Here is a 21628-nt window from a genome sequence, read left to right as displayed (position 1 = left end):
GCTTAATATCGCTGGGAACCCAGTCGCTCACGGCTCTGGTCCAACAGTTGTCATTAAAGCGCATCACGTGTCCGGCCCACCTTATTTTACTTTCCTTGGCAAACGCGGCGGCGTCTCTAATCTTCGATCGCTGACGTAGGAGAGTGAAACGGGATGCTCCTAGCATCACTCTCTCAACGGCGCGTTCAATGACGCTCACCGCGTTTTCTTCATGCCCAGGTTTCCGAAGCATAGGTCAAAGCAGGAAGTACGGTGGTGTTGAAGAGGTGAACACGGAGCCGGGTGTTCCTGGTCTTGTTGACTACATCCTCGATGCTCTTGTACGCTCCCCAAGCCGCTCGTCTCCTCCTGCCCAGCTCGCGGGTCAGGTCGTTCATCATGCTCAGTTCCCGACCAAGATGAACGTAGCTGGTGCATTCGGATATGTTCGTTCCGTTGAGCGTGAATGGGGCATCCGAGACCCATCCGTTCCGCATGAACATCGTCTTTTGCAGATTCAGCTGAAGACCGATGCATCCACATGTTTTGTCGAATTCGGTCAGCATTCGTTCTGCTTGGCTGATGCTAGGTGTTATCAGTAGGATGTCATCAGCAGAGCGCAAATGGTGTAGCTGCCGACCATCAACCTTCACTCCCATGTCGTCCCATTCCAACTTTCGCATTGCGTTCTTGAAGGTGGCTGTGAAAATTTTGGGTGAAATTGTATCACCCTGTCGGACCCCCCTCTTCATGTCAATGATGATGTTCTTGTAGAATGGCGAAATTCCGGTCGTGAAGTTACTGTACAACTCTCGAAGTACCTTTATGTACTGAGTGGGGACGCCTTGGTTGTCCAAGGTTTCCACGACCGCTTCCGTCTCAGCTGAGTTGAAGGCCTTCTTCAAGTCGATGAAGGTGAGACAGAGCGGCATCTTGTACTCTCGTGATACCTCGATGAGTTTCGAAACAGTGTGAATGTGGTCAATCGTGCTGAATCCTTTTCGAAACCCTGCTTGCTCGCATGGCTCTCCTTCATCCAGGACTTTTTCAATCCTATTAAGGATCACTCTTGTAAAGAGCTTGTAGATGACGGACACTAGGCAGATTGGACGATAGTTGCCGATGTCATGTGGATCTCCCTTTTTATACAACAACACGGTCTTGCTGGTCTTCCACTGTTTAGGAACCTTGCATTCCGACAGATTACGTGTAAAGAGCCTCGCCAGGGTGTTGATGAGTACTGGCGGAAGGCTCTTCAGGTATTCTGGTCTTATTCTGTCGGGACCGGGTGCCGTACGATTTCCTAACGACATGATAGCATGTCGTATTTCGGACGGGAGAACCTCTGGAATGACTTGCCCATCTTGTCCATCTTCCCATATATGGTGAGGAGGCAAGTGGACGTGGCTGTCGAAGAGATCAGAGTAGAAGTCGTAGATGATTTTCTCCATCCCCCTTCTCGATGTAATGACTGTTCCCTTTGGGTTCCGGAGAGCAGTCATCCTCGTCTTGCGACTGGCGAAGTCTCGACGGGCATAGCGGATGCTTTTCCCCGCCTTTGCGGCTTCAGCCAACACTTCTGCTCTCCTCTCTTTAAGGTCTTCCTTTATCGCCTCTCTGCAAAGCCTTGCGAGCTCGGACGTGAGTTCTTGGTTTCCTGCGGCTCGTGCTGCTCCACGCTGGCGTATCGGCTCAAGAGTTTCAAGAGACAGGCGTCTCTGATGTTGATGGTAGTCCTGGGATTTCTCCCTCCAAACTTGGCTGCCTTCTCTGCTCTCCTTGTGAGGGAAAATTTTCCTCGGAGGAGGCGATGGTCCGATACCGTATAGAAGTTTGGTACAACAGCGACATCCGTCAGGCAGAACCTTTTATTGACGATGATGTGGTTTATTTCATTACGGTACCCTTCACCAGGTGACTCCCACGTCCAGCGTAGAGAGGAGGGCTTCTGGAATTGCGAGTTCCCATGGATGGTCTTAGTCGTCATGATGAACTCGGAGAGCCTCTCCCCCTGGTCATTCCATTGTAGGCCGTGGGTCCCGATGTGAAGTTCCTCCGGCGTTCTTCACCGCCGTTTTCCGGCCAACTTTGGCGTTGAAATCGCCAATTATGACTTTGTAAGGGGCATGATCTTCTCGGTAGAACTTCTCTAGGCCCATATAGAAAGCTTCGACTTCTTCTTCGTAGCTTGATGTTGGAGCGTAAGCGACAAAGATAGTCAAAGCTGGTGTTGGACCACATCTTCTCATCCGCAGACGTCCGATTCGGGTCGTAAGTTGTTCGAAAGAGTCGATGTTCTTTGCTGTTCTCGTGTTGACGAGGACGCCAACTCCACCAACAGCTTTACTGTCGCATGTTCCTAAGAACAGTTCTTCTCCAGCGTCATATACGGCGTTGAGAGGGTGACGTCGTCTCGTCTCGGTCAGTCCGATGACGTCGTACTTGATCTTCTTGGCTTGCATCATCAGATCTTCGATGGCCGCTTCCGATGCAAGCGTACGTGCGTTATAAGTACAGATCGCCATTCTAGTCCTTTTCCGTTTCGGTAGCCTACATGACTCCTGCAACCCTGTCCCACCTGGCGCTACCGTACCATTCTTTCCTCCAGAATCAGGAGACTCTTTTCTATTACTGTGTTTTGCGTAAAATTTTAAAAATGATATAATGGTGACAAGTAAATACTCTTCCTCGCTTGTAATCTATGCAAATCGTACCCGATTGGCTGCTCGTGGTGGTTGGATTTGAGTATGCTGCAGTTGTTGGTGGCTCAAGCTCGGGCGCGAAAGTTCCTTGATAGAAATTTCCAATAGGTGTACTTGATTGGTCGATCTCTGTAACTCATGGCCGATGCGGACTGTGGTAGATCTAGGTTTACTGGTTTCACTGCGGTTTACAGCGAGTGTATCCTCATACCATTCTGAGGGGCGGTCTAAAAAAATATAGAAGGAATTGGGGTATAGAGATGGTAACTTGAGTTCCACTCGCGGTGAGACGAAATCTATAAGGCGAAGGACATGTGGTGATGATGATGTATTGCTGGTGGGGATAAGTGGTTTTCGGTGCCCGCAACCAGTGTCCGGAATTGTGAATGTGGTAATATGGTATGTTTGATGGCTTTCTTGAATTGAAGAGACTAACTAGACCCTTATTAAATCCTCCTTTCCATAGGGAAAGAGGAGTAATAAATCTCATCTGATCTTAGCGACTTGAGCGGATATTCACAATTTCTTGTTCTCATTTTTTCATGCTCTCTTCCATTTTACCTTTGCGTAGTTATTCTTATCTCTTCCTTTGCCCTTTAGTAGTTCTTCTTCATATCATAGTGTTAAATTACTTTTTTTTCTTTATCAGATCTTTAATGACTTTTCTGTGGTTTTGAAACTAATCTTTTTTTTCGAATTTCCGCTATTTCGCAGCAAATGTATACTTATTTCTCAACACCTCACCCTTCCCATGTCATCCTCCTCGTTTGTTTATTCTCTTTCCAATTGCTCCATCATCTAGAAGCTGCTAGTTTTAGCCCTATTTGTAAGTCTTCACATATTTTGTTTTTGTAATTGCTTCCCACTTGTTAGCACATCGCATGTTATCTTGCCACCCAATTACTGACACTAACACTAAACCTGTGCTGACCTATTCAAGTGATGGGCGTGTGACCCATCACTTGAATAGGTCAGCACAGGTTTAGTGTTTGGTACTCAATCCTCTTCACTCGTAGTTGCTATCCGTCTTATCCTCTCACGCTTACCCATCTCATCCTCCTCCATCTTTCTTTTTTCATCTTAAACCTGGTACGACCCATTCATATCACTCTAACACTGGTTGCAGGATTCTCTTAGGTCTGACCAACCTATTGCCTTTCCTACTCAGTGCTTAGCAAGTAACTATTAATTGATCGACGTCAGAAATCCTCTGTTAAGCCAACTGCTGGCACATCAACGACGAGGGCAGCTAAAATCCTTTTCTGGATCTAGTTTTCCATTTCCTGTGCAATCTCGATATCTTGTAAACCATCACAAGAAGTACGCAGAACGTCTTTCGCGTCTTCCGCGTGGATGTAGATCCGCAGCCGCAGAAAACATGGATGTACGTTTTCCTTTGTCATGAATTGAATCAGCGGCCGCTACAGAGCCATATCCATCTTTGCGAACGTGGAACAACGTTGTGCCTTACCTCTAACACAAACCATATCGCTTGACATCCACTTCGACCATACCTTCAGTCTCTCTCAGTTAGCCACAAGTGACATCAGTAGCATAGAGGAAGCGTTCTCCCGAGGCGATTATTATATCAACGTACGAGACAAGAATGTCGAAGAAGCGACCCTTCAACGATATCTCAGATGTTATATCCATCATTACAAGGACTCCCTATTTTCACCACAGTCAAAGGTTACCGCGGTTTGTATGAAGGCACGAGCGCATTAGGAAATTTTATTTTGGAAATCGTAGAGAAACAGAAACAGTCCATCACGGAGATAATCGACACGATGGAACAAAAAACCACAGCGCAGGCTAACGTTCATGCTTACCGCTACATCATTGACCAGAATGTAACTGCAGCCATCAATAGCATTCCAGATGAAATCATTTGTAGACTCATTAGCATCATTTGTAGACTATCACCATCAATTTTACTTATCCCTTCCACGTTTTGAAAAGCTTCGCTCATTCAGGGAGACCAAAGGAGCAATAGTGGATCACGCTTACCACGGCACCATCTACTTCTACCAAAAGTGTATTCACAGCATCCGCACCTACCACGGTTCAAACCACATCAATAACGTCAAAAAAATTTCCATCATCATCCACAATAGAAACCACCTCCATTTCATTCACGTCACCACCTCCATAGCTTAAACGCCACAAATCTCACGACCAACCGTCCATGCCGCCGCTGTTAACGTCGAAAGCCACCGTCGTCGTCGTCGAAGGAAGTCAGAAGTCCAATCATGAATCTTAAAGAAGAATGCATCGCTGTGACTGGAACAAGCTGGCGCCGTATCAAGCACTTCTGGGGTTTTTGACCTACGGAGTCAGATGCAAGGAGCATCGTTATTAGTTGCTACTACTGGCGCAACTTTAATAACTGGTGGTTCCCTAACATCACAGTTTGATGGCTTTCAAGCTGAGCGCTATTGCAGACTGCTTTTTTGACGTTGTATTTGAGTAATCTGCTTGGTAAGTCATATGTTGTGGGATGACGAGGGGTTTTAGAGGGTAGATTACATGTGTCTTTGATTTCCCAGGCTCTGGAGGTGATGACGCCAAAACGTTTGCCAGAATAAAGATGGATAGCAATCTTGCTTCTGCTTGGAAAGGTAGTGCACAAAAGTTAGAGTGTTTTCTGCTATGCAAATTAATTTAGATTTGACAAAAAAATTTCTGATGGTGGTCATTGAAGAGGACCCTTAAGTGGGTTGGGTTCCATAAGTTTGCCGAGGCTGGTATATCTTTGGCAGTCAGATGTATAGTGGTTATCGTCGCATAAGAACAATGGTGCAGTTGCATAAGCGGACGCTGCGAAAAGGAGCTTTTTCGCATTACAAAATGGGTAAAGGATAAAGTGTCGGGCATTAATCAATCCGCTCGCGATGTGCCAACACGTCCACTTTAATTCAGAATCGTTTGGAAATTTCGAACGCATGTCTTGCTCGTGTTGTTTGTTTGTGTTGTTAACCTCTCAGAGAAGTCTGGTCCAATTTGTCGACCACGGAAGAGTAAAAGACTGAGATGGCACCACAGCAATTTCGAAGCGTCGATCGCTCGTGCAGGCAGAGACGAATCTGCGCTACATCCGCTCCATGCACTATAATAGGCAGCATTTTCCTTTCGTCTCGAATTAGTCTCCCGATCTCATTTAGACCTACTCAACGGGCTTCATCAAATTTCCAATAGCATCTTGCGATGCTGGTCTGACAGCGTTGTATGTACAAACTGTCATTACGTGTACTAGGCTAGCAGCAGAGTTGTAGGTGTAAGAGCGACGCGTTCTTCCGACTCTGCAAAACAGAGAATATTGCTAACGTCCAGTCAAAAATCACCAAATTCGTACCGCCCTCACGATTGCAAACTCTTGTGGCAGACTCTAATTTTGTTTTTGTTTGAATCATCTATCAAGATTTTCAAATTCCTTTCTGATTAGTATGGCCAAAGGAATTCTGCAGCAACATTCATATTCATGAATCAGATACTATAATGTTTTCTCCCTTCATACGGAATCAATATGACTCATAAAATTACCATCAAATTATCATCTTCTACGTCACAACGCGTTCGCGGCACAAAAATTTCCTCCATTAATAGAAGATACATAATTTCGGGTCCCATGTCTTATTTTTTAGTGAAAAATAAGCATTTTACATCGTCTTTGAATCCCATGCAGAACATGCAGTCCTCTGTAAAAACTTCAAAAATATATTTCTCAAAAATACTTGTCCTTCTTACTTTGTTTCAATTACGGACTGCAATCCATTTGAAACCGTTGTGTTTTGGAAATCCGAAAAATGCCTCAATTTCTTGCAAACGTACAAGTTGAACAGCTTCCAGATTATGGCTTATCTGGGGTAGGAGAAATTTTCTACAAAAATATTCGGCAAAAAGTTGCGTGCCATTCTGAGTTCCGAGAATTAGTTCCCAAGTACGAAAGCTTTGTTTAAGAAAAACGCTTGGAAAAACCCAACTCCCCTTGTTTCCTTAAATTAGATAAATATGCCAGCAGGTCTTTTCATGTCACTCGGTCTTTTGTAGATTATGGGTAGGACAGTGATTCCATCCATTTCTTTCTAATTGCCGTAAAAAACGGCCCGGAAGATGCGGCGCGTGCACAAAGTGGGCGCGCTCCAATGGAACTCGTTGTAGAAATTAGCGCCCCGGAACGAACGAAGCCGCATCCCACCGTCACTCACCGTCAGTTTTTCAATGTTCATGCAGAGTATTGTGCATAGCAGTTGCGCCGTTTCACCGTTCATACTCGACGCCTGAGCTGGTGCAAGTAATCAGTTAGATTATACCGGATCTCAAGTGATCTCTAATCAAGAAATCTCAAGATCTATTCAATTCTTAGAGAAAAATTAGCGTCTTGTCTTTCAATCCCACGCAGAGCATAGTAACACAACTTCGTTTCCCCTCTCCTAACAATTTCTTTCGTGACTCTGCCATGCCAACCGGAGTCTGAAAATTTCTTCGTCTTGGTGTACTTGGATAGGATGCGCAGAATAGTTAGGTGAGTAGCAATCCCATGGGACGAAGAGAGCACTGTTTTCCCGACGAGAGTGGAGTTTATTTGTTAGGGACAGACATCTATTGCACTTCTGATCCTTTCACTGCGTTGGTTTGCCCGGATCAGAAAACACAACCTGTATACACAAAAAACTCATTTACATTGGTATGTATGAACAGTTCTACTACACAAAAAAGTACTAGTCAATGGCGAGACACGAAAATACCGAGTCCGGCCTGAATCGACCGCATTAACGTGGTCGTTGTTGGTCTGCACTTACTCGTTGCCACGAAAACGAAGCCTAGCATCACAAGATCCGAGTCGTGCTTTGTTATCACTTTGATCGCTGTACGAGGCTCGCATCTTTTGCAGTCAAAAAGAAACAAGTAGAACGGAAAAATTTTTATTTATTCAATTATCTAAGCACTCAAGATGTTCGACAACAATGGATAAAATAAGCTACAAAATCATAACGCCAAGCAAAATAAAAAGAAAATACACGAAATGTTTGGGTGGAAATTTAGTAAGCTTGAAGTAATCATTTGTATTGGTTGTATCATCACTGCATTTTCCTGTAAACAACAACATTAACAAATTTTATTAGATTTACTTGTTTATTTATTACGCCCCATGGCATGTCAAAAAAGATGTGACAAGGACAAATACAAGACAAATACAGTAAATACATAGTTAAAAGATAGAAAAAAGAAAATAATGAGCAAGGATCAATTCCATATACGATTCCAGCCTAGGTGATTTATTACTCGAACCCTTCCAGACTTAAGAGGGAAAGTTAGGTAATTAAAAGCTTTGGAGTTAACAAGGAGTAAACAGACTTCAGACATTGCTGGCATCCATTCACATCAGCCAGCAAGATGCTCTCTTGCTCTTGATATATTGAGATATTCACGTCTAGGTCATGGAACTGGAAAAAGCATGCCAGGACAAGCCCTGTATTTCAAAACCTTCTCTAAACTAAACATGAGCGCAGGACGAACCACTGGAGGAAGCTCAGGAGAACCATGAAGAGATAACATCGCTGATTTATGTATTGGATACACGCCTTGGTGACGTATATTGCGTATTTACAAATTAAATTGTAACTCTATGCTCCTACCAACCTCCAAAAAGTTATTTTACATCACTTACAAACTATTTTCACCTTTTGGTTTATTCTGTTGCCTTCTACCTAGGAAGGTGATGGAATTCAAACGTTCTCTTGTGTTAGAAATTCGGCGTACTTTTGTCCGTTTTCTGTTACCCCCGCCTAAGAGGTTCTTAGGTGGGATATTCATTGGAATATTCGTTTCGGCTTTTTTGCCCTTCCAGAGGCCTATGGAGGTTGATTGAACAGAACGACCTCACGTTTATTCCGTCAAGTGTCACAATGGTATGCTGCGCATCGACCGGAACGTCAGACTAATGAAGGTTCGATCTAAAAGGTCACACCAATAAAAACATGAAGTTGATGTGGTTGAGGAATAAATTGCGACCTGACAATACCGCTCAGTCTTCTTCGTTGGAATAAAAAGAGAAAAACGTGGTTGCCTATTTCTCTCGAGCAAAAGATGGTATTTCGATGTCAACTGACAATTAGTTTGATGTTCATCCGTTTTTTCCGGTGGATTCCCGACCTTAATGCTCGTTTCAGTGATTATTTACGTGAATGCACACTCGGCACTGATATACAGTTCACTGTTTTTGTAAAGGCAGCTACTTTTGTGGTTTTACGGAAATCATGAGCAATGAAGTTCAGTAGTAGACAAAATCCAAATTCGTTGACAAAATTAAGGTCTCTTTGTAGGGACTTTAGGGTTACGTTTACTTTCATCATCAGTTCGAATCCATCGAGTTCAAACGCTTGAGGAACAGTATAAAATTGCTTTGTTTTATTTCATCTTTTTGATATGTGTTTTAGCCTCAACTGTTACCTAGGATCTCGAATTCCATTTGTTTACTAGTACACTTTCTACGGTCATTATGTGGTATGAGCTTTTCTGGACGCAGCAAGTAGATGTAGAAGTAGAAAATCTAAAAAATCTAATCCTTCATTTTCTATATATTTTGAAGGCGCGGCTCGTCCTCTTTTTCTTTGTTGTTTTCTCGAAGTCACCAAGCTTTCTCAGAAACACTGAACAAAACAATGAAAAGCTTGCGGGGCCCGAGAAGTTGAAAACCGGATTTGTTCTGGAAGTGAGCACAGCTTGCATTTCTACATCATGACATAAGATACAAATCCATATACCGATATGTACATCCATATACCGATATAGATACAAATCCATATACCGATTTGATACCGATATGTATATTTGACTTTCAATAACCCTCGGCATAGTGAGATGTCGTATTGATTTTTTAAGAGTTGTACACGGGGTTGTCAATCGATTTTAACGGTCAAAGTTGCGGCAAACCTCATTTCACGTTCTTAAAAAGGCGATTTACCGAAACGCTAGCCAATAAAATCAATTAACAAACTCGAGTACAGCTCATTAAAAATCAGCACGAAAACTCTGCGTATTCCAGAAAGTGCCACTCGAAAGGGAAAAAAGATAGAATTCACTTTTGAACACACCCGATGCAAAGGATGGTTCATGGCCTACACTTAGCCACATGGTGCCTGCATGCCCACACGAATCCCTGCTCACAACCGGAATGGATCCTGACAACCTCGTGTGCTTGTCGAATAAGTCGACCTTTTAAGTGAGGTGACATGACCTCTACACCAATTTCTCGAAAAGAATGTCCCTGCCCTGATTCTTTTGCGGATTCAGGACATGAAGATGCTCCAGGAGGAGTGAAACCATGAAAGTGTTGCCAAGCAGTTCTGACCACATCGAAACGTAAACCAGAACAAAAAATATTTATCGCAACAGAATTTCTCCCACGAACGACAGATTTCCGGGAATTCTGAGACAAGCTGGGACAAAAGTACATAAGTATTCATTGGTTTTAACATGCAGAACATGATGCAGGATCGAAACGTGGGGGGTTTGCTATGCTTCACAAAACTTAAAGAAAAACAGAAAACATATGTGCAGATCACAAATATGCGGAAAAGTTCGAACCGATTCAATTGGACATAGTCCAGCGTAGCTGACAAACAGATTCTGTGAAAATGGTGTAGTAATACTGCTATCATGACAAAATCACAATCGATTTGGAAAGATTTCTGAAAGAAGGCGAATGGAAAACGCGAACAGTCGAGGCATGGGACGTATGGATGGATGTGGATGGAAATAGGAAGAAATTCAGCTACAAAAACGATCAGTGTAAATGTTGTGTGGTGTGGAAGATGTGGAAGAATATTTCACAGAAATTAAGAAATGCAGTTGTTCGTATTTTCTTCATTCATTTACAGAAATTCAGAGCAGCAAAGGCTAGTTTGAGCTTGTTTATATTCCAAAAGCTCTACCAAGACAAAAAAAAGTAATTTAACACTAGCAAAATTTCGAACGAACCCTAACCCCCAAACTAAACCCTGCTGTTGGGACAATTTACAATTACACTAAGAATCTCAGGTTAAGCTGCAGAGAAAAACTGCTTCTTTCATCACCGGGATCAGTTTGGCTATGCACATGTGCTAATGAAGAAATTCCAGGGCCCATCATATTGTACAAAACAAAAAAAAATCAGAGAAAAAGATGCAAAAATTTGCTAAGCGTTAGTAAATGCCTCTGAAGACATCCACAGATATACATATCACAAATGAAGATAATAATTCGAAGCGACACGTGGAACAGCCTCAATTCAAACGCGTACAGCAAAGTGTAAACGCAGAAAACCCGCTTAGAACAGAGTCACGTCGAAGTGGCGAAGAAGCACGGGCGAGCAGCGCTGTTAAATGCACAGAAAATACACGTTCTTAACGGAAAATCCCACGATAGAGGATGTTCCTAGGATGATCGCCCTTGCATTGTTCACCCCTTCTGACCAGTATTTAGGGAAATATTTTCAGTTTGAAAGAATAGTGACCCTGTTCCTCTTCCTCGCTACACCAACGTCAACGGTACTTCTTTCAACCCCATCTCAAGAAAGATGAGGGAAGATAGGAAGTGATACGTGCTGACAACGACGACGATGTCGTAGATGGTGACGATGGCGCTGATTCGTTCGGTGTGGCAGGTTTGTTCGAGGCTGCTCCGGCGCACCGTCAACTTGGATTCTGTTGTTCGCGTTGTTCACCTGAAATCTTAGAATATTGTCAGCAATGTTAACAAGGGTCACGAAAAATTACGAGTCTTTTTACACTCAGTACTAAATCAAGAGACCGTCAGCGTGTGAAAAGCAAATATCGGTGGCAAACATGTTCACCTATGAGACCGCAACTTGGACTATTCTTCTGGTTCCTACAAACACAACTCTTGTCTCCCCTCCCACGCTTCAATGGAAATCGCATTGCGCTTACCCGGTTAAAATCAGTAAGCGTCTATGGAATTTTTTCTCCTCTCTTCCACTCAGAAAAATTATTGTGATGTTTGTAAACAAAAACAATCAATTAAGAATTAAGATCATGTAGAAGGATGATTTCTTTTTTTAAATTAACGTCTTCCTCGTTTAATATACAATCGACAAAACGCAACTGGGTTCAACCTGCAGATGACCTGGAGGAGTATGGCCAGCGTACCAAGTTACTAAGCATAAACATTTATCTAGCTAGCATTCACAGACTCACCTATTTCAAGGATTTCAGGATGTCGTTCTATGACTCGCATTAAAATACCATTAATGTACACCCGTAGTTTCTGATTGCATACTTCTTGCTCACGGAGAGCCTCCAAGATCTAAAGACAGGAAATTTACACAGGTGCAAATTTAATACGATATGAGCATTTACTAAGGAAAACCCTTGAAACATTTCTTGGAAGAGAAGTGGAAGAAGCAAATGGAAAAGGGAAAAGAGGAGAGAGTAAAAGAAGAAAGAGGGCACAACACTACGAAGTCGGAAGCCGACTTTGTTCTTTTAAAGGCAGCACCCCACGAATCTGGGGTGGTGCCTTTAAAGTAAGATTGGAAGCTTGGTAAAGAGAGTTAGTGGGGAAGGAAGAGATAGGAAAAAATCTGAAATTAGACCGACGTAACAAAAGAAATAAGGTGCATGATCCAATATTTTTCCAAGTTCGTTCTTCTTCTCATTCAGGGCACTGTCGAAGCCACAAAATTACGGCACCAGCATAAACACTAACGCTCCATGCGTGCCACTTCGCGCTTATCACAAGATTGATAATTAGTAGATAGAGACCACACCTGTTGCGAGTCTCCACCTCCGCTCATAAGTTCATCGGCCAGCGAGGGTTCATCCGCCAACAGACTTCGCCCTCGTTCAACACTGGCCGCCAAAAGTTGAGCTTGCAGGTCGTCACGCTCGCGCTGTAGATCACGAATATCAGCACGCGCCTGTTCGAGAGACTCTTCGAGGTCACTCATCTGAAACATCTCGGCTGAGTGCGACGAGTTCAAAAAAATCGAGGAGATATCACTACCTGTTCGACGATTGATCCTTGTCTCGGTGCTCCATTTCGGCGCAGCTCTTCCGTCTGCTGTGTAAGCACCTCAACCATCTCGGAGCTACTATCAATGTCTTGCTGAGCTTCTTCTTTGAATCTGAAGACGTTCCGCTGATTAGTGTTTTCTTGAAGTGAGAAAAGTAAACGTTCTCACCTCTTGAATTGTCGTTCCAACTTAATTCGTTCCTCTTCAAGATCCTCGACGAGTAACTTACTCTCGGTAAGTTGTCCGCGCAGCTCTTCCACCGCTTCTTGCATCCTTTGTGTCTCTTCACGTGCTTTGTCGGCTTCTTTTTTTGCAGACTGCAGGTCTTTTTCAATCATCTAAAAAACCACAACAAGGTTTTAAACTTCGCAAAAAAAGTCGTTCTAAAAATCCGTACTTGATATTTGAGAGTTAGACTTTCCGTCTCTAATTGTTTCTCCCTCTCCATTCGTTGAAGCAGTTCTCGTGTTCTGTTCTTCTCCTCTTGTAGCTGCTCTCGGTATCTGAAACGAACGTAGGGGCCGAATTTAATTTCTGATGAAGAAAAAAAAAAGAATACAGAGAGAATGAGGATACAACCCCTCTAAGCTTGCTAGTTCAAAAACCACAGAAGACTGGAATTTTGTACAGTACCTTTGTTCAGCGACAAGCATCTGTTCTTCCAACACATGAACTCGTTCCGTGAGTACAGCGTTTTCTGTTCGTAGTCGACCTCGTTCATCGTTGCTATGGAGCTGTTGTTCCTCCATTTCGGACAACTTTTTCGAGATCATCGTCACCTGGAAAAACGAATGGATTACATCGTACAAATTGCAAAAACCATAAAGCTTTTCACTAAACAAAAGAATCGACTGGCACCAGATGCAACGGCTGTTTAACTGACGTATTTATTAAGATAAAGGACATTATGAATGTGCGTTCAATGTGATCGTCGTGAAATATTCGTGTGAAGAAATCCGTGAAAGTAGGAAAATTCTCAGTGAAGAAGATGCAGAATAGCAACAGCAGAGAGCAGATACAGAGTGAAAGACAAAGTAGTCAGAAAGAATATGACAAATGTGGAGACAAAAAAGACACCAGAAGGCAGAAGCCATAACACTACTGAGGAGTGAAGGGGATGGAAAAAATGGTAATAGGAGTGGAAGGGAAGGAGATGTGAAAGGAAGAGAAGAGAGAGAGAGAGGATGGAAGTGAGAATAGTGACTCAGGTAATAAAAAAAAGATGGGAAGATTGAAAAGAGTTACATCAGTATAACATTAGGGAACAAACAGACAGATGCGCGCCTAAAAAGAAAGATAGAGAGAAGTTTGGAAGGACAAATGAGCGGAGAAAAAGTGAGGATCGGGAAGAGAACAGTATACTATACATATGGTACGGAGAAGCAGAGAAAACAAAGCTATGCGCGCTTATAAAGAACCAAAAGTGATCTGGATAAATCAACAATTTCTGATTTGTTGATATAGCAAACAGGATAGGACCGAGAAAAACATCTGAAAGAGAGGAAGACTGGAGAAGGATCGATCCTGCGCAAGAAGAAGCGCAAGATTAATGGTTATTCCCCCATGACCGTTGAGAATTAATAGTTTGGTAATTTATCTTGTTAAATAATCCATCTTGTTGAAAAAAAAATGCATTGATTTTCTGGATAATTCCGAAAGAAAATGACTTATGACCTTTCTAAGAACACTCCAATCGTTTTCTAGCCTGATGAATTCCAATTTTCGAGTATCAAACGATTAATTGGTGTAAAACAGCATCAGCTGACATCAGCTGACACAACTCCTCGGAATTGCGAAACTCCTGATAATTTAATCCGCTACCGATGATGTAATCGTTTTCGCTGACACCGAGGACGGAATTTATCACGACGGTGAGATGTCAATGTCAACGTTCCAATAGGATCGTAAAAAAGTAGTAACTGACAGACATGAAGACGAATCAATACACAATGTACAAATGTTCCTTCGAAGGCCGCACCACCACCCATCGCACACATAACACGACCAGTTTGAATAGACGGCGCAAACAACTGAGTTGAAACGGTCGATGACAGCAGTAGAGATCATCAACTGACGATGTTCCTCCTCAGCGTGGACGTGCACCGCACAGCCTTGACCGAACGAACTCATTCAGCCGATAAATGAATGTGATACGTAGGAATTCGGGCCAGAAAGTGCGTTGAAATCGATCCGTCGATAGATCAGCGGCGAAAAAAACAAACTGTTGATAAAGGTATTATTGCACAGCGAAATGTGCTGACGACACGTGAAGAAAAATTGCCGACGTTCAACTTCATGTCACTTGTTCATATTACACTGACGTTAAAGATTTTCATAGTACTTCGGCTCTGCACCCACGTATGTGCGACAACAAGGAATAGGTAAAACTGCCCGGTACTTGCAGGTGTGGTTTCGTTTTCACCAAGGAGCCAGACGTGCACTTGTGCTTCTCACGGCTCCTATCATATTACATCTTAGTCAGGAAAGGGAAAATTTTGAGAGTTTCTGAAAACTTGCACGACATGGGAAATTTTTCCGTTTTTGGGAGAAAGAGAGGAAACTAAAAAAAGGGAACCTAACCCGAATCAAATCAGATTTGCATATAATCTACAATTAAATATTCTCATCTGCATACTGTAGAGTGTCGAGCGGAAATTATCCATACTCATATTCTACTTTATATTTCTACATGCACCCCCAAGCAAACTGTTAGTTATTCTTCGAGGATTATACAAAATTTTGCGTGGGTGCAGAAATTCCAGTGATTTTTTTGAAGTTTTTTCTCTTGTAAGGAAATGCAATAAAATCCAAGGATAAGATATCAGTACACTCATTCCTATAAGAAAGTGGGACTGCTGGATTTCTTCTGTTCTATGCTGCTTAATTCCCAAATCTCAGTGAATCGACGGTGACAACTTCGTCAAATATCGAGTTCGCCTTGGGTGAGGATAAAAACTTCCAGCAGTTCTCTTTTCAGTTCCAGATCTCGAAACTGCGCTACGTAATTTCATGCCACACAATAATAACAATGAAAAAAAAGTGTCGGAAACGTCATCGTCGTAGTTGTTCGGTCTCTATTGGAGGAACTAACATTTCCCATCCGTGGGAGCAATCGTCAGTCAACATTCGCTCGTGCTACAATATTATGATGAATGTTCCGATATGTACTTTTAAGCTTCACAAACATCCGCTTCTATGAAAATGTCACGATTAAACATCATCTGTTAGTGGTTGCGCTTTGATTTTCTGGAAGAATCGATCCAGTTTACCAAGTGTTAGGTTCATTACGGGCAACGTACAGCAAAAGTGAAGGCTTAGGGATTCCTCCATGAGCGAATTCATTGCAGAAGCCAAGGTTAGGGATTTAGTGCCCAATATGAGTGCAATAGCGCCGCGATATCGATTCCCCTAGTTCCCCAAAAATATGGCACTGGGAACTTGCCGCATCTTCTTTCGCTCCCTACGAGGTACCTGTTAAAGCACCACGTACGAATAAGCAGACAATCAAAGAACTGCTAACACTGTCTATCCCGCTCGCTTGTAGACGCGATACGGACGCCCTTACAGACCGCCCGCGTTGTGAGGTGCCTTGTAGGGTGAAATGTGCTAAAAGATCGTTTCTCACACCGTATTTCTTGAGAACTAGGGAGAATTGAGCCTATTCACGCATATATTTGTGAACTACATCGTTATCGCTATCTATTCGTGCACAGATCCCAACACCCTCTGTTTCGTGGTATACTACCTTTAAGTCATACGTCGGAGGCATTGTATGGGGTTCCCGGATATACTTAGTAGAGAAATCTGACCGTGCTTTGCTCACATATATTATACATAGATACTTGGCTCATCTTTACTGAACCTGTGGGCTCCAGCATCTTTTCCAGTCATTTCGTTCCCCGCCATCGTCATCAAAGATGCCCTCAAGTTTCGTGAGTGACATTGACAAAGTCACTGAGCCTTATTCAGCTGAACTCTCAGCTGCTCCTTCCGTGCGACGAACACATCACCCCATCTCGTTGGCTGCTCACGCGTAGTCAGAACCAAATGAGTTCAACCGAGAGAGCGCGTTGTGTCTTCCGCAACGCATGGCATGTACACAAACTCTCTGGTTACTCTGTTGTGGTGCGATCGAGTGCGTATCGCTCTCCTCTTCTTAAACACATTCGCCACCTTTCACGAACGTATTCGTAGGTGTGTATTCCATAATTCCTCAAAGACTCATAACACATGTTGTTTTTGAAGCAAACCGAAGAGATCTTGGTGTCCTTGGAAGTCCAGGAAAAAATCCTACAGCTATTTTCCTTAGTAGAGATTCTAGCTTCACTTTTATCATTAATCTGCGGAGTGCCATTTTCCTTTCTCTCCACCTCCGAGAAGAAAGAAAATCGTTCTTAATAAAGACTGATTTTCGTTTCGGTTCATGATTACAGATTGAAAATCGGTCCACAAGTATGGACTGAAAGAGCAGTAGAACTTTTAGAACCTTTCCGATGGGATTCTGATCGAATCACTTCCAACAAAAATAATATCTTGTCCTAAATTTAATACGCTATTTAAAACGTACACAGAAATGAAATCACAATAAATAAGTTGCCTGCTGTGCATTATTCAGCTGTTTAACCGTAATAAAAAAGGACAAAAGCGCTGCATGAAACTTGACAAAAAAGCAGCAGCTGCTTGATAGAGGAGAACAAATTTTGAAAATTTTTATAATTGATAAGCGCTCAAAAATATCAATGGAACATTATTTTGAGTGATTTTTGGGTTGTGCCGCTTCTTGTCCTTAATAATGAGATCGAAATTGCTTCATTATTAAGGACAACACGACAATGGAAACATTTCTGAAGCAAATTGCTAGTAACTTTATATTTGGACCTTCAAAGCAAATACTCAACGGTACTCCAGCACTACCGCAGCACAATCGTTCTGTTTTTCGGAGCGGAAACGCCTACCTGGTTAGTGATATCGTGCATATCGGAGTCGGAGAAGGAAATCAATTCCGGATCAGATCCAAGTGAATCCCTTCGCGAACGGGTACCGTACAGTCGACTGGCCACGGATGCGCTGCTCGCTGACGAGCCGTGCAATCGCATAGGAGAGTCCTGAAACGGGATGAGCATGACATTTGTGCTTGACAAAAAAAAATTACTAGCAGTATAATCAGAGTGAGGATTTCTCAGCGCACATTAATTGTTCCAGAAAATTCGATGAAGAAAATGATGTGATGGTAATCGTCGACGGGAGCTACATGAGCATCTGGATCGTTACCAGCAGCACGATAATCCGTTTGACAACCAGTTAATACCAGAAAACCACGATCGAGTTCATAGCGATGACGGATCACAGGTGATCCGTACGCAGGCGATAATCTCACACCCATTTCATGATCAATAATCATTCGCCTTGAAAACAGTGCGTACTTTTGGCGTTGTACGAATAACTGCTGCTGTTGACCTACTTATTACGACTACCTAATTACTGCATGGATTCAAAGACCCTCTATTCAATAGTCTGGTTAACCACGAAAAAAAAAATAGTGAACGGTGATGTCTGGGAAACCCAAGGGAAGGGTATTTCAGTCCAAAAATTGCAAAAAACAAAGTGAGGGAAAAGATAGAGGAAAGCGAAAAGAGAGAGATTTTCGCTGGCTTTGTATACAGATTAGCTTTAGGAAGTGTTATAGTGCAAAAATTATGATCTGTAAAAAGCGGAATTGAGAACAAATGAAAAAAAAAACGAAGAGAAAAGAATGAAACCCTCCAGTTCCCTATAAAAACTAGAAATAGCATTCGTGGAAACAAATTATTAGAAAGAGATCTACTGATAGAGTTAGATTTCACGAAAGAATGAAAGGACGATTAGTTCGATAAAACGTTAGCCGTCGAAGGGAACAAACGACTCCAACAAACAGAAAATGTCAGTGGAATCAGAGAAAAAAAATCCCGGATATGATCAATAGATCGAATAAAAGAGATCAGGTTAGAAAAAACATGAAGGAAAGGGAAATGAAATAAATAAGTACAGGGACGGAATTAAATATTAGCAGTAGATATTTGTCTAATGGTTTAGAGTTAGCAGAAATTAGTTCCGAAAAATTATTGAATAAGAAATTTAGTGAGAATTATTGATATTTACAGGTTACACCCTTTTTGTTTTTTTCAGTTACTTTAGGTACTCCTAAAGTAACTGAAAAAAAAAACAAAAAAGGTGAATTTCAGAGAAATTGGAGAAATTGGGATTTTTGCCTCAAAACAAGGATCGGTAACTGCTAGAACAATCAGTGGTCACTTTTGCGGGAGAAAAACTCCCTAAGAGTACCATGAAAAATCCATGGAACTAATCGCAAGTACATCCTTATTAAGAAAAATATGAAAAGCACAAGCAACAGCATCTAAAAATGTAATAGAAGTAACAAAAAATAATAGGTAATACGAATAGTAATGTACTATTAATATAAGTAGTATTAAAAAATAGAGAAAAATAGAGATGAAAGTAGTCGTGAAATATAGAATATAATGTGTAATATATGCATAATTTGTTCACATATTTAGTTAGTCGTTTATTTGATGATTTTGATGGTTTTAGAGATTTGCAATGATTATTGTTGATAAGCTGGTAACCAGTAATGAACAAGTAGCAAATGATCGTTCAGACTATTCGCCGCAGTGCGCTCAACTGAATATTTGCGCCAAATAACAAAAAAAGGAAGAAGGAAAGGAATGACCACCACAAATCTTATATATAGATACGAGACCGTATGTAGATACGGTACGTGTGTGAAGAGGACTAGCAGAGACTAGCGCTTTAAATCTACGGGCAATCTAAGATAATCTCAGCCTAACTGAAGTGAACTGATGATCGATGATGTCAGCTCAGATTTGGGTTTTAGGTTGCGTGGAAAATTCTTTGCCATCATGTACGTGACATGCACGGATGATGGATGACCGCGAACGAAAAATTAGATGCTTTTTTTCATTTTGTTGCTATCTTAGCTGCATTTTTCCACGGAAAAAGTTCCATGATGAGAGAACTGGAAACGCCCTTCGTTTCGGTTCCGAAGAAAAAAAAACACGCACACCCAACTAAAGCGTCTTCGTTTCAAAAACGGGTGCATCAAACACAGTTCCTTTAAATTTAATTAGAAAAACTAGACAGATACAGTACTCACAGCGAATCGTCGTCGATGTGACTGCAAAAAACGCATTTCAGCAGTTGCTGACGGTGAAACGTAGGTAATTGGAAACATACAGTATGTATATGTGGCTGCTGTGTTTCACTAAATAAACATCACCATCACCATCAGAGTTGATGCCGTTTTTATCGCCAAAACGTTGTGCGGGCGGCGGCATCTTTGCATAGCTGCCATGCAGCCGAATCCGGCTAAATTCAGATGTTTTCCTGGTAGAATTTATGGATTTATGGCCAAAGATCGTATATCATGCGAACGCCTGCCTTTTCCTCACCTATGACAAGAAGTACATGAGAAGCAAAGTAATTCCTTTTTTCCCAGGAATGTGAACAAGAAGAGATAAATTTTTAGAGAACTCCTATTTTTTTTTGTATTTTTGTTTCGGATTCGTGAGAATTCGTACGAGCAACTGCAAACACATACCTGCTTCTGCTTTTGTTTGAATTTTGTTGGCGATTTGCTGGCCCATAGCAAGCGCATACGTAAATGCATGCGTCATTAGCGTACTGCGGCACGATCTCATCAAGGTTTTAAATAGGTTTTACACGCGATAAGCTATCACCGTCAGCGTGCGCAATTCCTGGCGCTATCGTGCCTGATTTACGACGTGCTCACGAGGTGTTCTTTTTTTCATTTGGAGCGGTTGCGGCATGCTCTAAACTCGAGTTCTGCGATAACGGAGATGAACATTCACAAATATTCGACTTTTAAGAACAGCATCTTTGCATCCTCTCCCTCATCCGTGTAGCTAAAGCCAAGTGAAATCAGTAAGTAAATTTTAGGTTCAGTTCTATAAAAAAACCCTTGTTATTTACAGTTGCGGTACGTGGTGGTCTGTTACGTAACCACCATTCAGCAAATGAGGTGAGCGCTTGCCGATGTGTTGTTCCTAGAGTTTACGTATAATTTGAATCCTTCCGTAGAGGGATGATGTGCTTGGGAGGATGTTTTCAAGCTCTGACGATGGCCGATAGCGCCGAAACGTTAACTGTTCGTTAATAAGGAGAGTTCAATCTTGGCCACAGCTCGAACAAATCAACAAAAGTTCAGGTTTTTCCATTATTTTGGGCTGGAATTAAACAAATGATACAACACAATTTTTCCTCGTTTATTTTATTATATACATTTGTTTCTTATTATAATAATTTCACTTTCATTTTCTACTTTTATAATGGACGTTCCGTTCAGAAATCCGCGTACGCGCCACTTCCGCGCCGCGGTCCATTGTTTCGTGTCTGTATAAGGCATACGGTGCAACCTAACTCGTCGGCTATAGTAATGGGCAAAGATGAGAGACCGCCTACAGCCTGGGTAGGGACGTGGAAAATCATACACAGTCGAAGAAAATAAAACAATTAGAAACGATGTTGATCGTGTACGTAGTCGCTTACGTCGTATTACGCAATAAATCAGAGCATTTCAACTAGGTTACGTAATACATGAGAGCAAAGCAATCAGCGCTGTCAAAATGGAGCTACATGTGCTAAATATACTTTTATATGCACTTTTTCTTTTGTGATAACGCCGTTCAAAGCAGCATCTGAGTGGAAATGAACTGAGAACTTATTAGATCGATTGATTGAATGGAATGTATGGCATCAATTTCGAAACTGGTGCTGATTCATCCTTGTATCCTTGTAAAAGTTTCCAGTTTAGAGAAATAATTTAATTCCCTATGACCAAATCCAAATTTAAGCCTAAAATTCGGATTATTGCAAGGAATTAATCATCCTCCATCCAGGT

General features: G+C 42.0%; 4 protein-coding genes across 6 annotated transcripts; all 4 read right to left on the bottom strand.

Moving 5' to 3' along the window:
• Positions 1-209: 209 nt before the first annotated feature.
• Positions 210-7563, bottom strand: RB195_019782 (uncharacterized protein; the record flags this gene model as incomplete). Of its 2 annotated transcripts, XM_064187796.1 has the most annotated exons (5): positions 210-1844; positions 2067-2604; positions 5659-5787; positions 5849-5980; positions 7481-7563. In XM_064187796.1, 5 exons carry the CDS (start codon positions 7561-7563, stop codon positions 210-212), a joined length of 2517 nt encoding a protein of 838 aa, XP_064043677.1. The 2 variants fall into 2 exon arrangements, with proteins under 2 accessions (XP_064043677.1, XP_064043678.1); XM_064187797.1 differs by lacking the exons at positions 2067-2604; positions 5659-5787; positions 5849-5980; positions 7481-7563 and adding an exon at positions 1891-1947.
• On the bottom strand, positions 1995-2504 carry RB195_019783 (uncharacterized protein; the record flags this gene model as incomplete). The annotated part of the gene is made up of 1 exon (XM_013436314.2): positions 1995-2504. One exon carries the CDS (start codon positions 2502-2504, stop codon positions 1995-1997), a length of 510 nt encoding a protein of 169 aa, XP_013291768.2.
• Positions 7564-8614: 1051 nt separating the features above from the next.
• Positions 8615-10137, bottom strand: RB195_019781 (uncharacterized protein; the record flags this gene model as incomplete). The annotated part of the gene is made up of 3 exons (XM_064187795.1): positions 8615-8635; positions 8694-8834; positions 9871-10137. The coding sequence occupies 3 exons, from the start codon at positions 10135-10137 to the stop codon at positions 8615-8617; spliced, it is 429 nt and encodes a 142-aa protein (XP_064043676.1).
• A 1216-nt stretch (positions 10138-11353) lies between these two features.
• On the bottom strand, positions 11354-20377 carry RB195_019780 (uncharacterized protein; the record flags this gene model as incomplete). 2 transcript variants are annotated; one of them, XM_064187793.1, is made up of 9 exons in its annotated part: positions 11354-11385; positions 11876-11984; positions 12448-12627; positions 12684-12804; positions 12862-13031; positions 13091-13196; positions 13327-13472; positions 17649-17798; positions 20309-20377. In XM_064187793.1, the coding sequence occupies 9 exons, from the start codon at positions 20375-20377 to the stop codon at positions 11354-11356; spliced, it is 1083 nt and encodes a 360-aa protein (XP_064043674.1). The 2 variants fall into 2 exon arrangements, with proteins under 2 accessions (XP_064043674.1, XP_064043675.1); XM_064187794.1 differs by lacking the exon at positions 20309-20377 and adding an exon at positions 17882-18076.
• Between the last annotated feature and the right edge of the window lie 1251 nt (positions 20378-21628).

This window comes from Necator americanus, chromosome II, assembly GCF_031761385.1.
Source record: "Necator americanus strain Aroian chromosome II, whole genome shotgun sequence".
NCBI lineage: Eukaryota > Metazoa > Nematoda > Chromadorea > Rhabditida > Ancylostomatidae > Necator > Necator americanus.
This window is presented reverse-complemented; position numbering and strand designations above follow the sequence as displayed.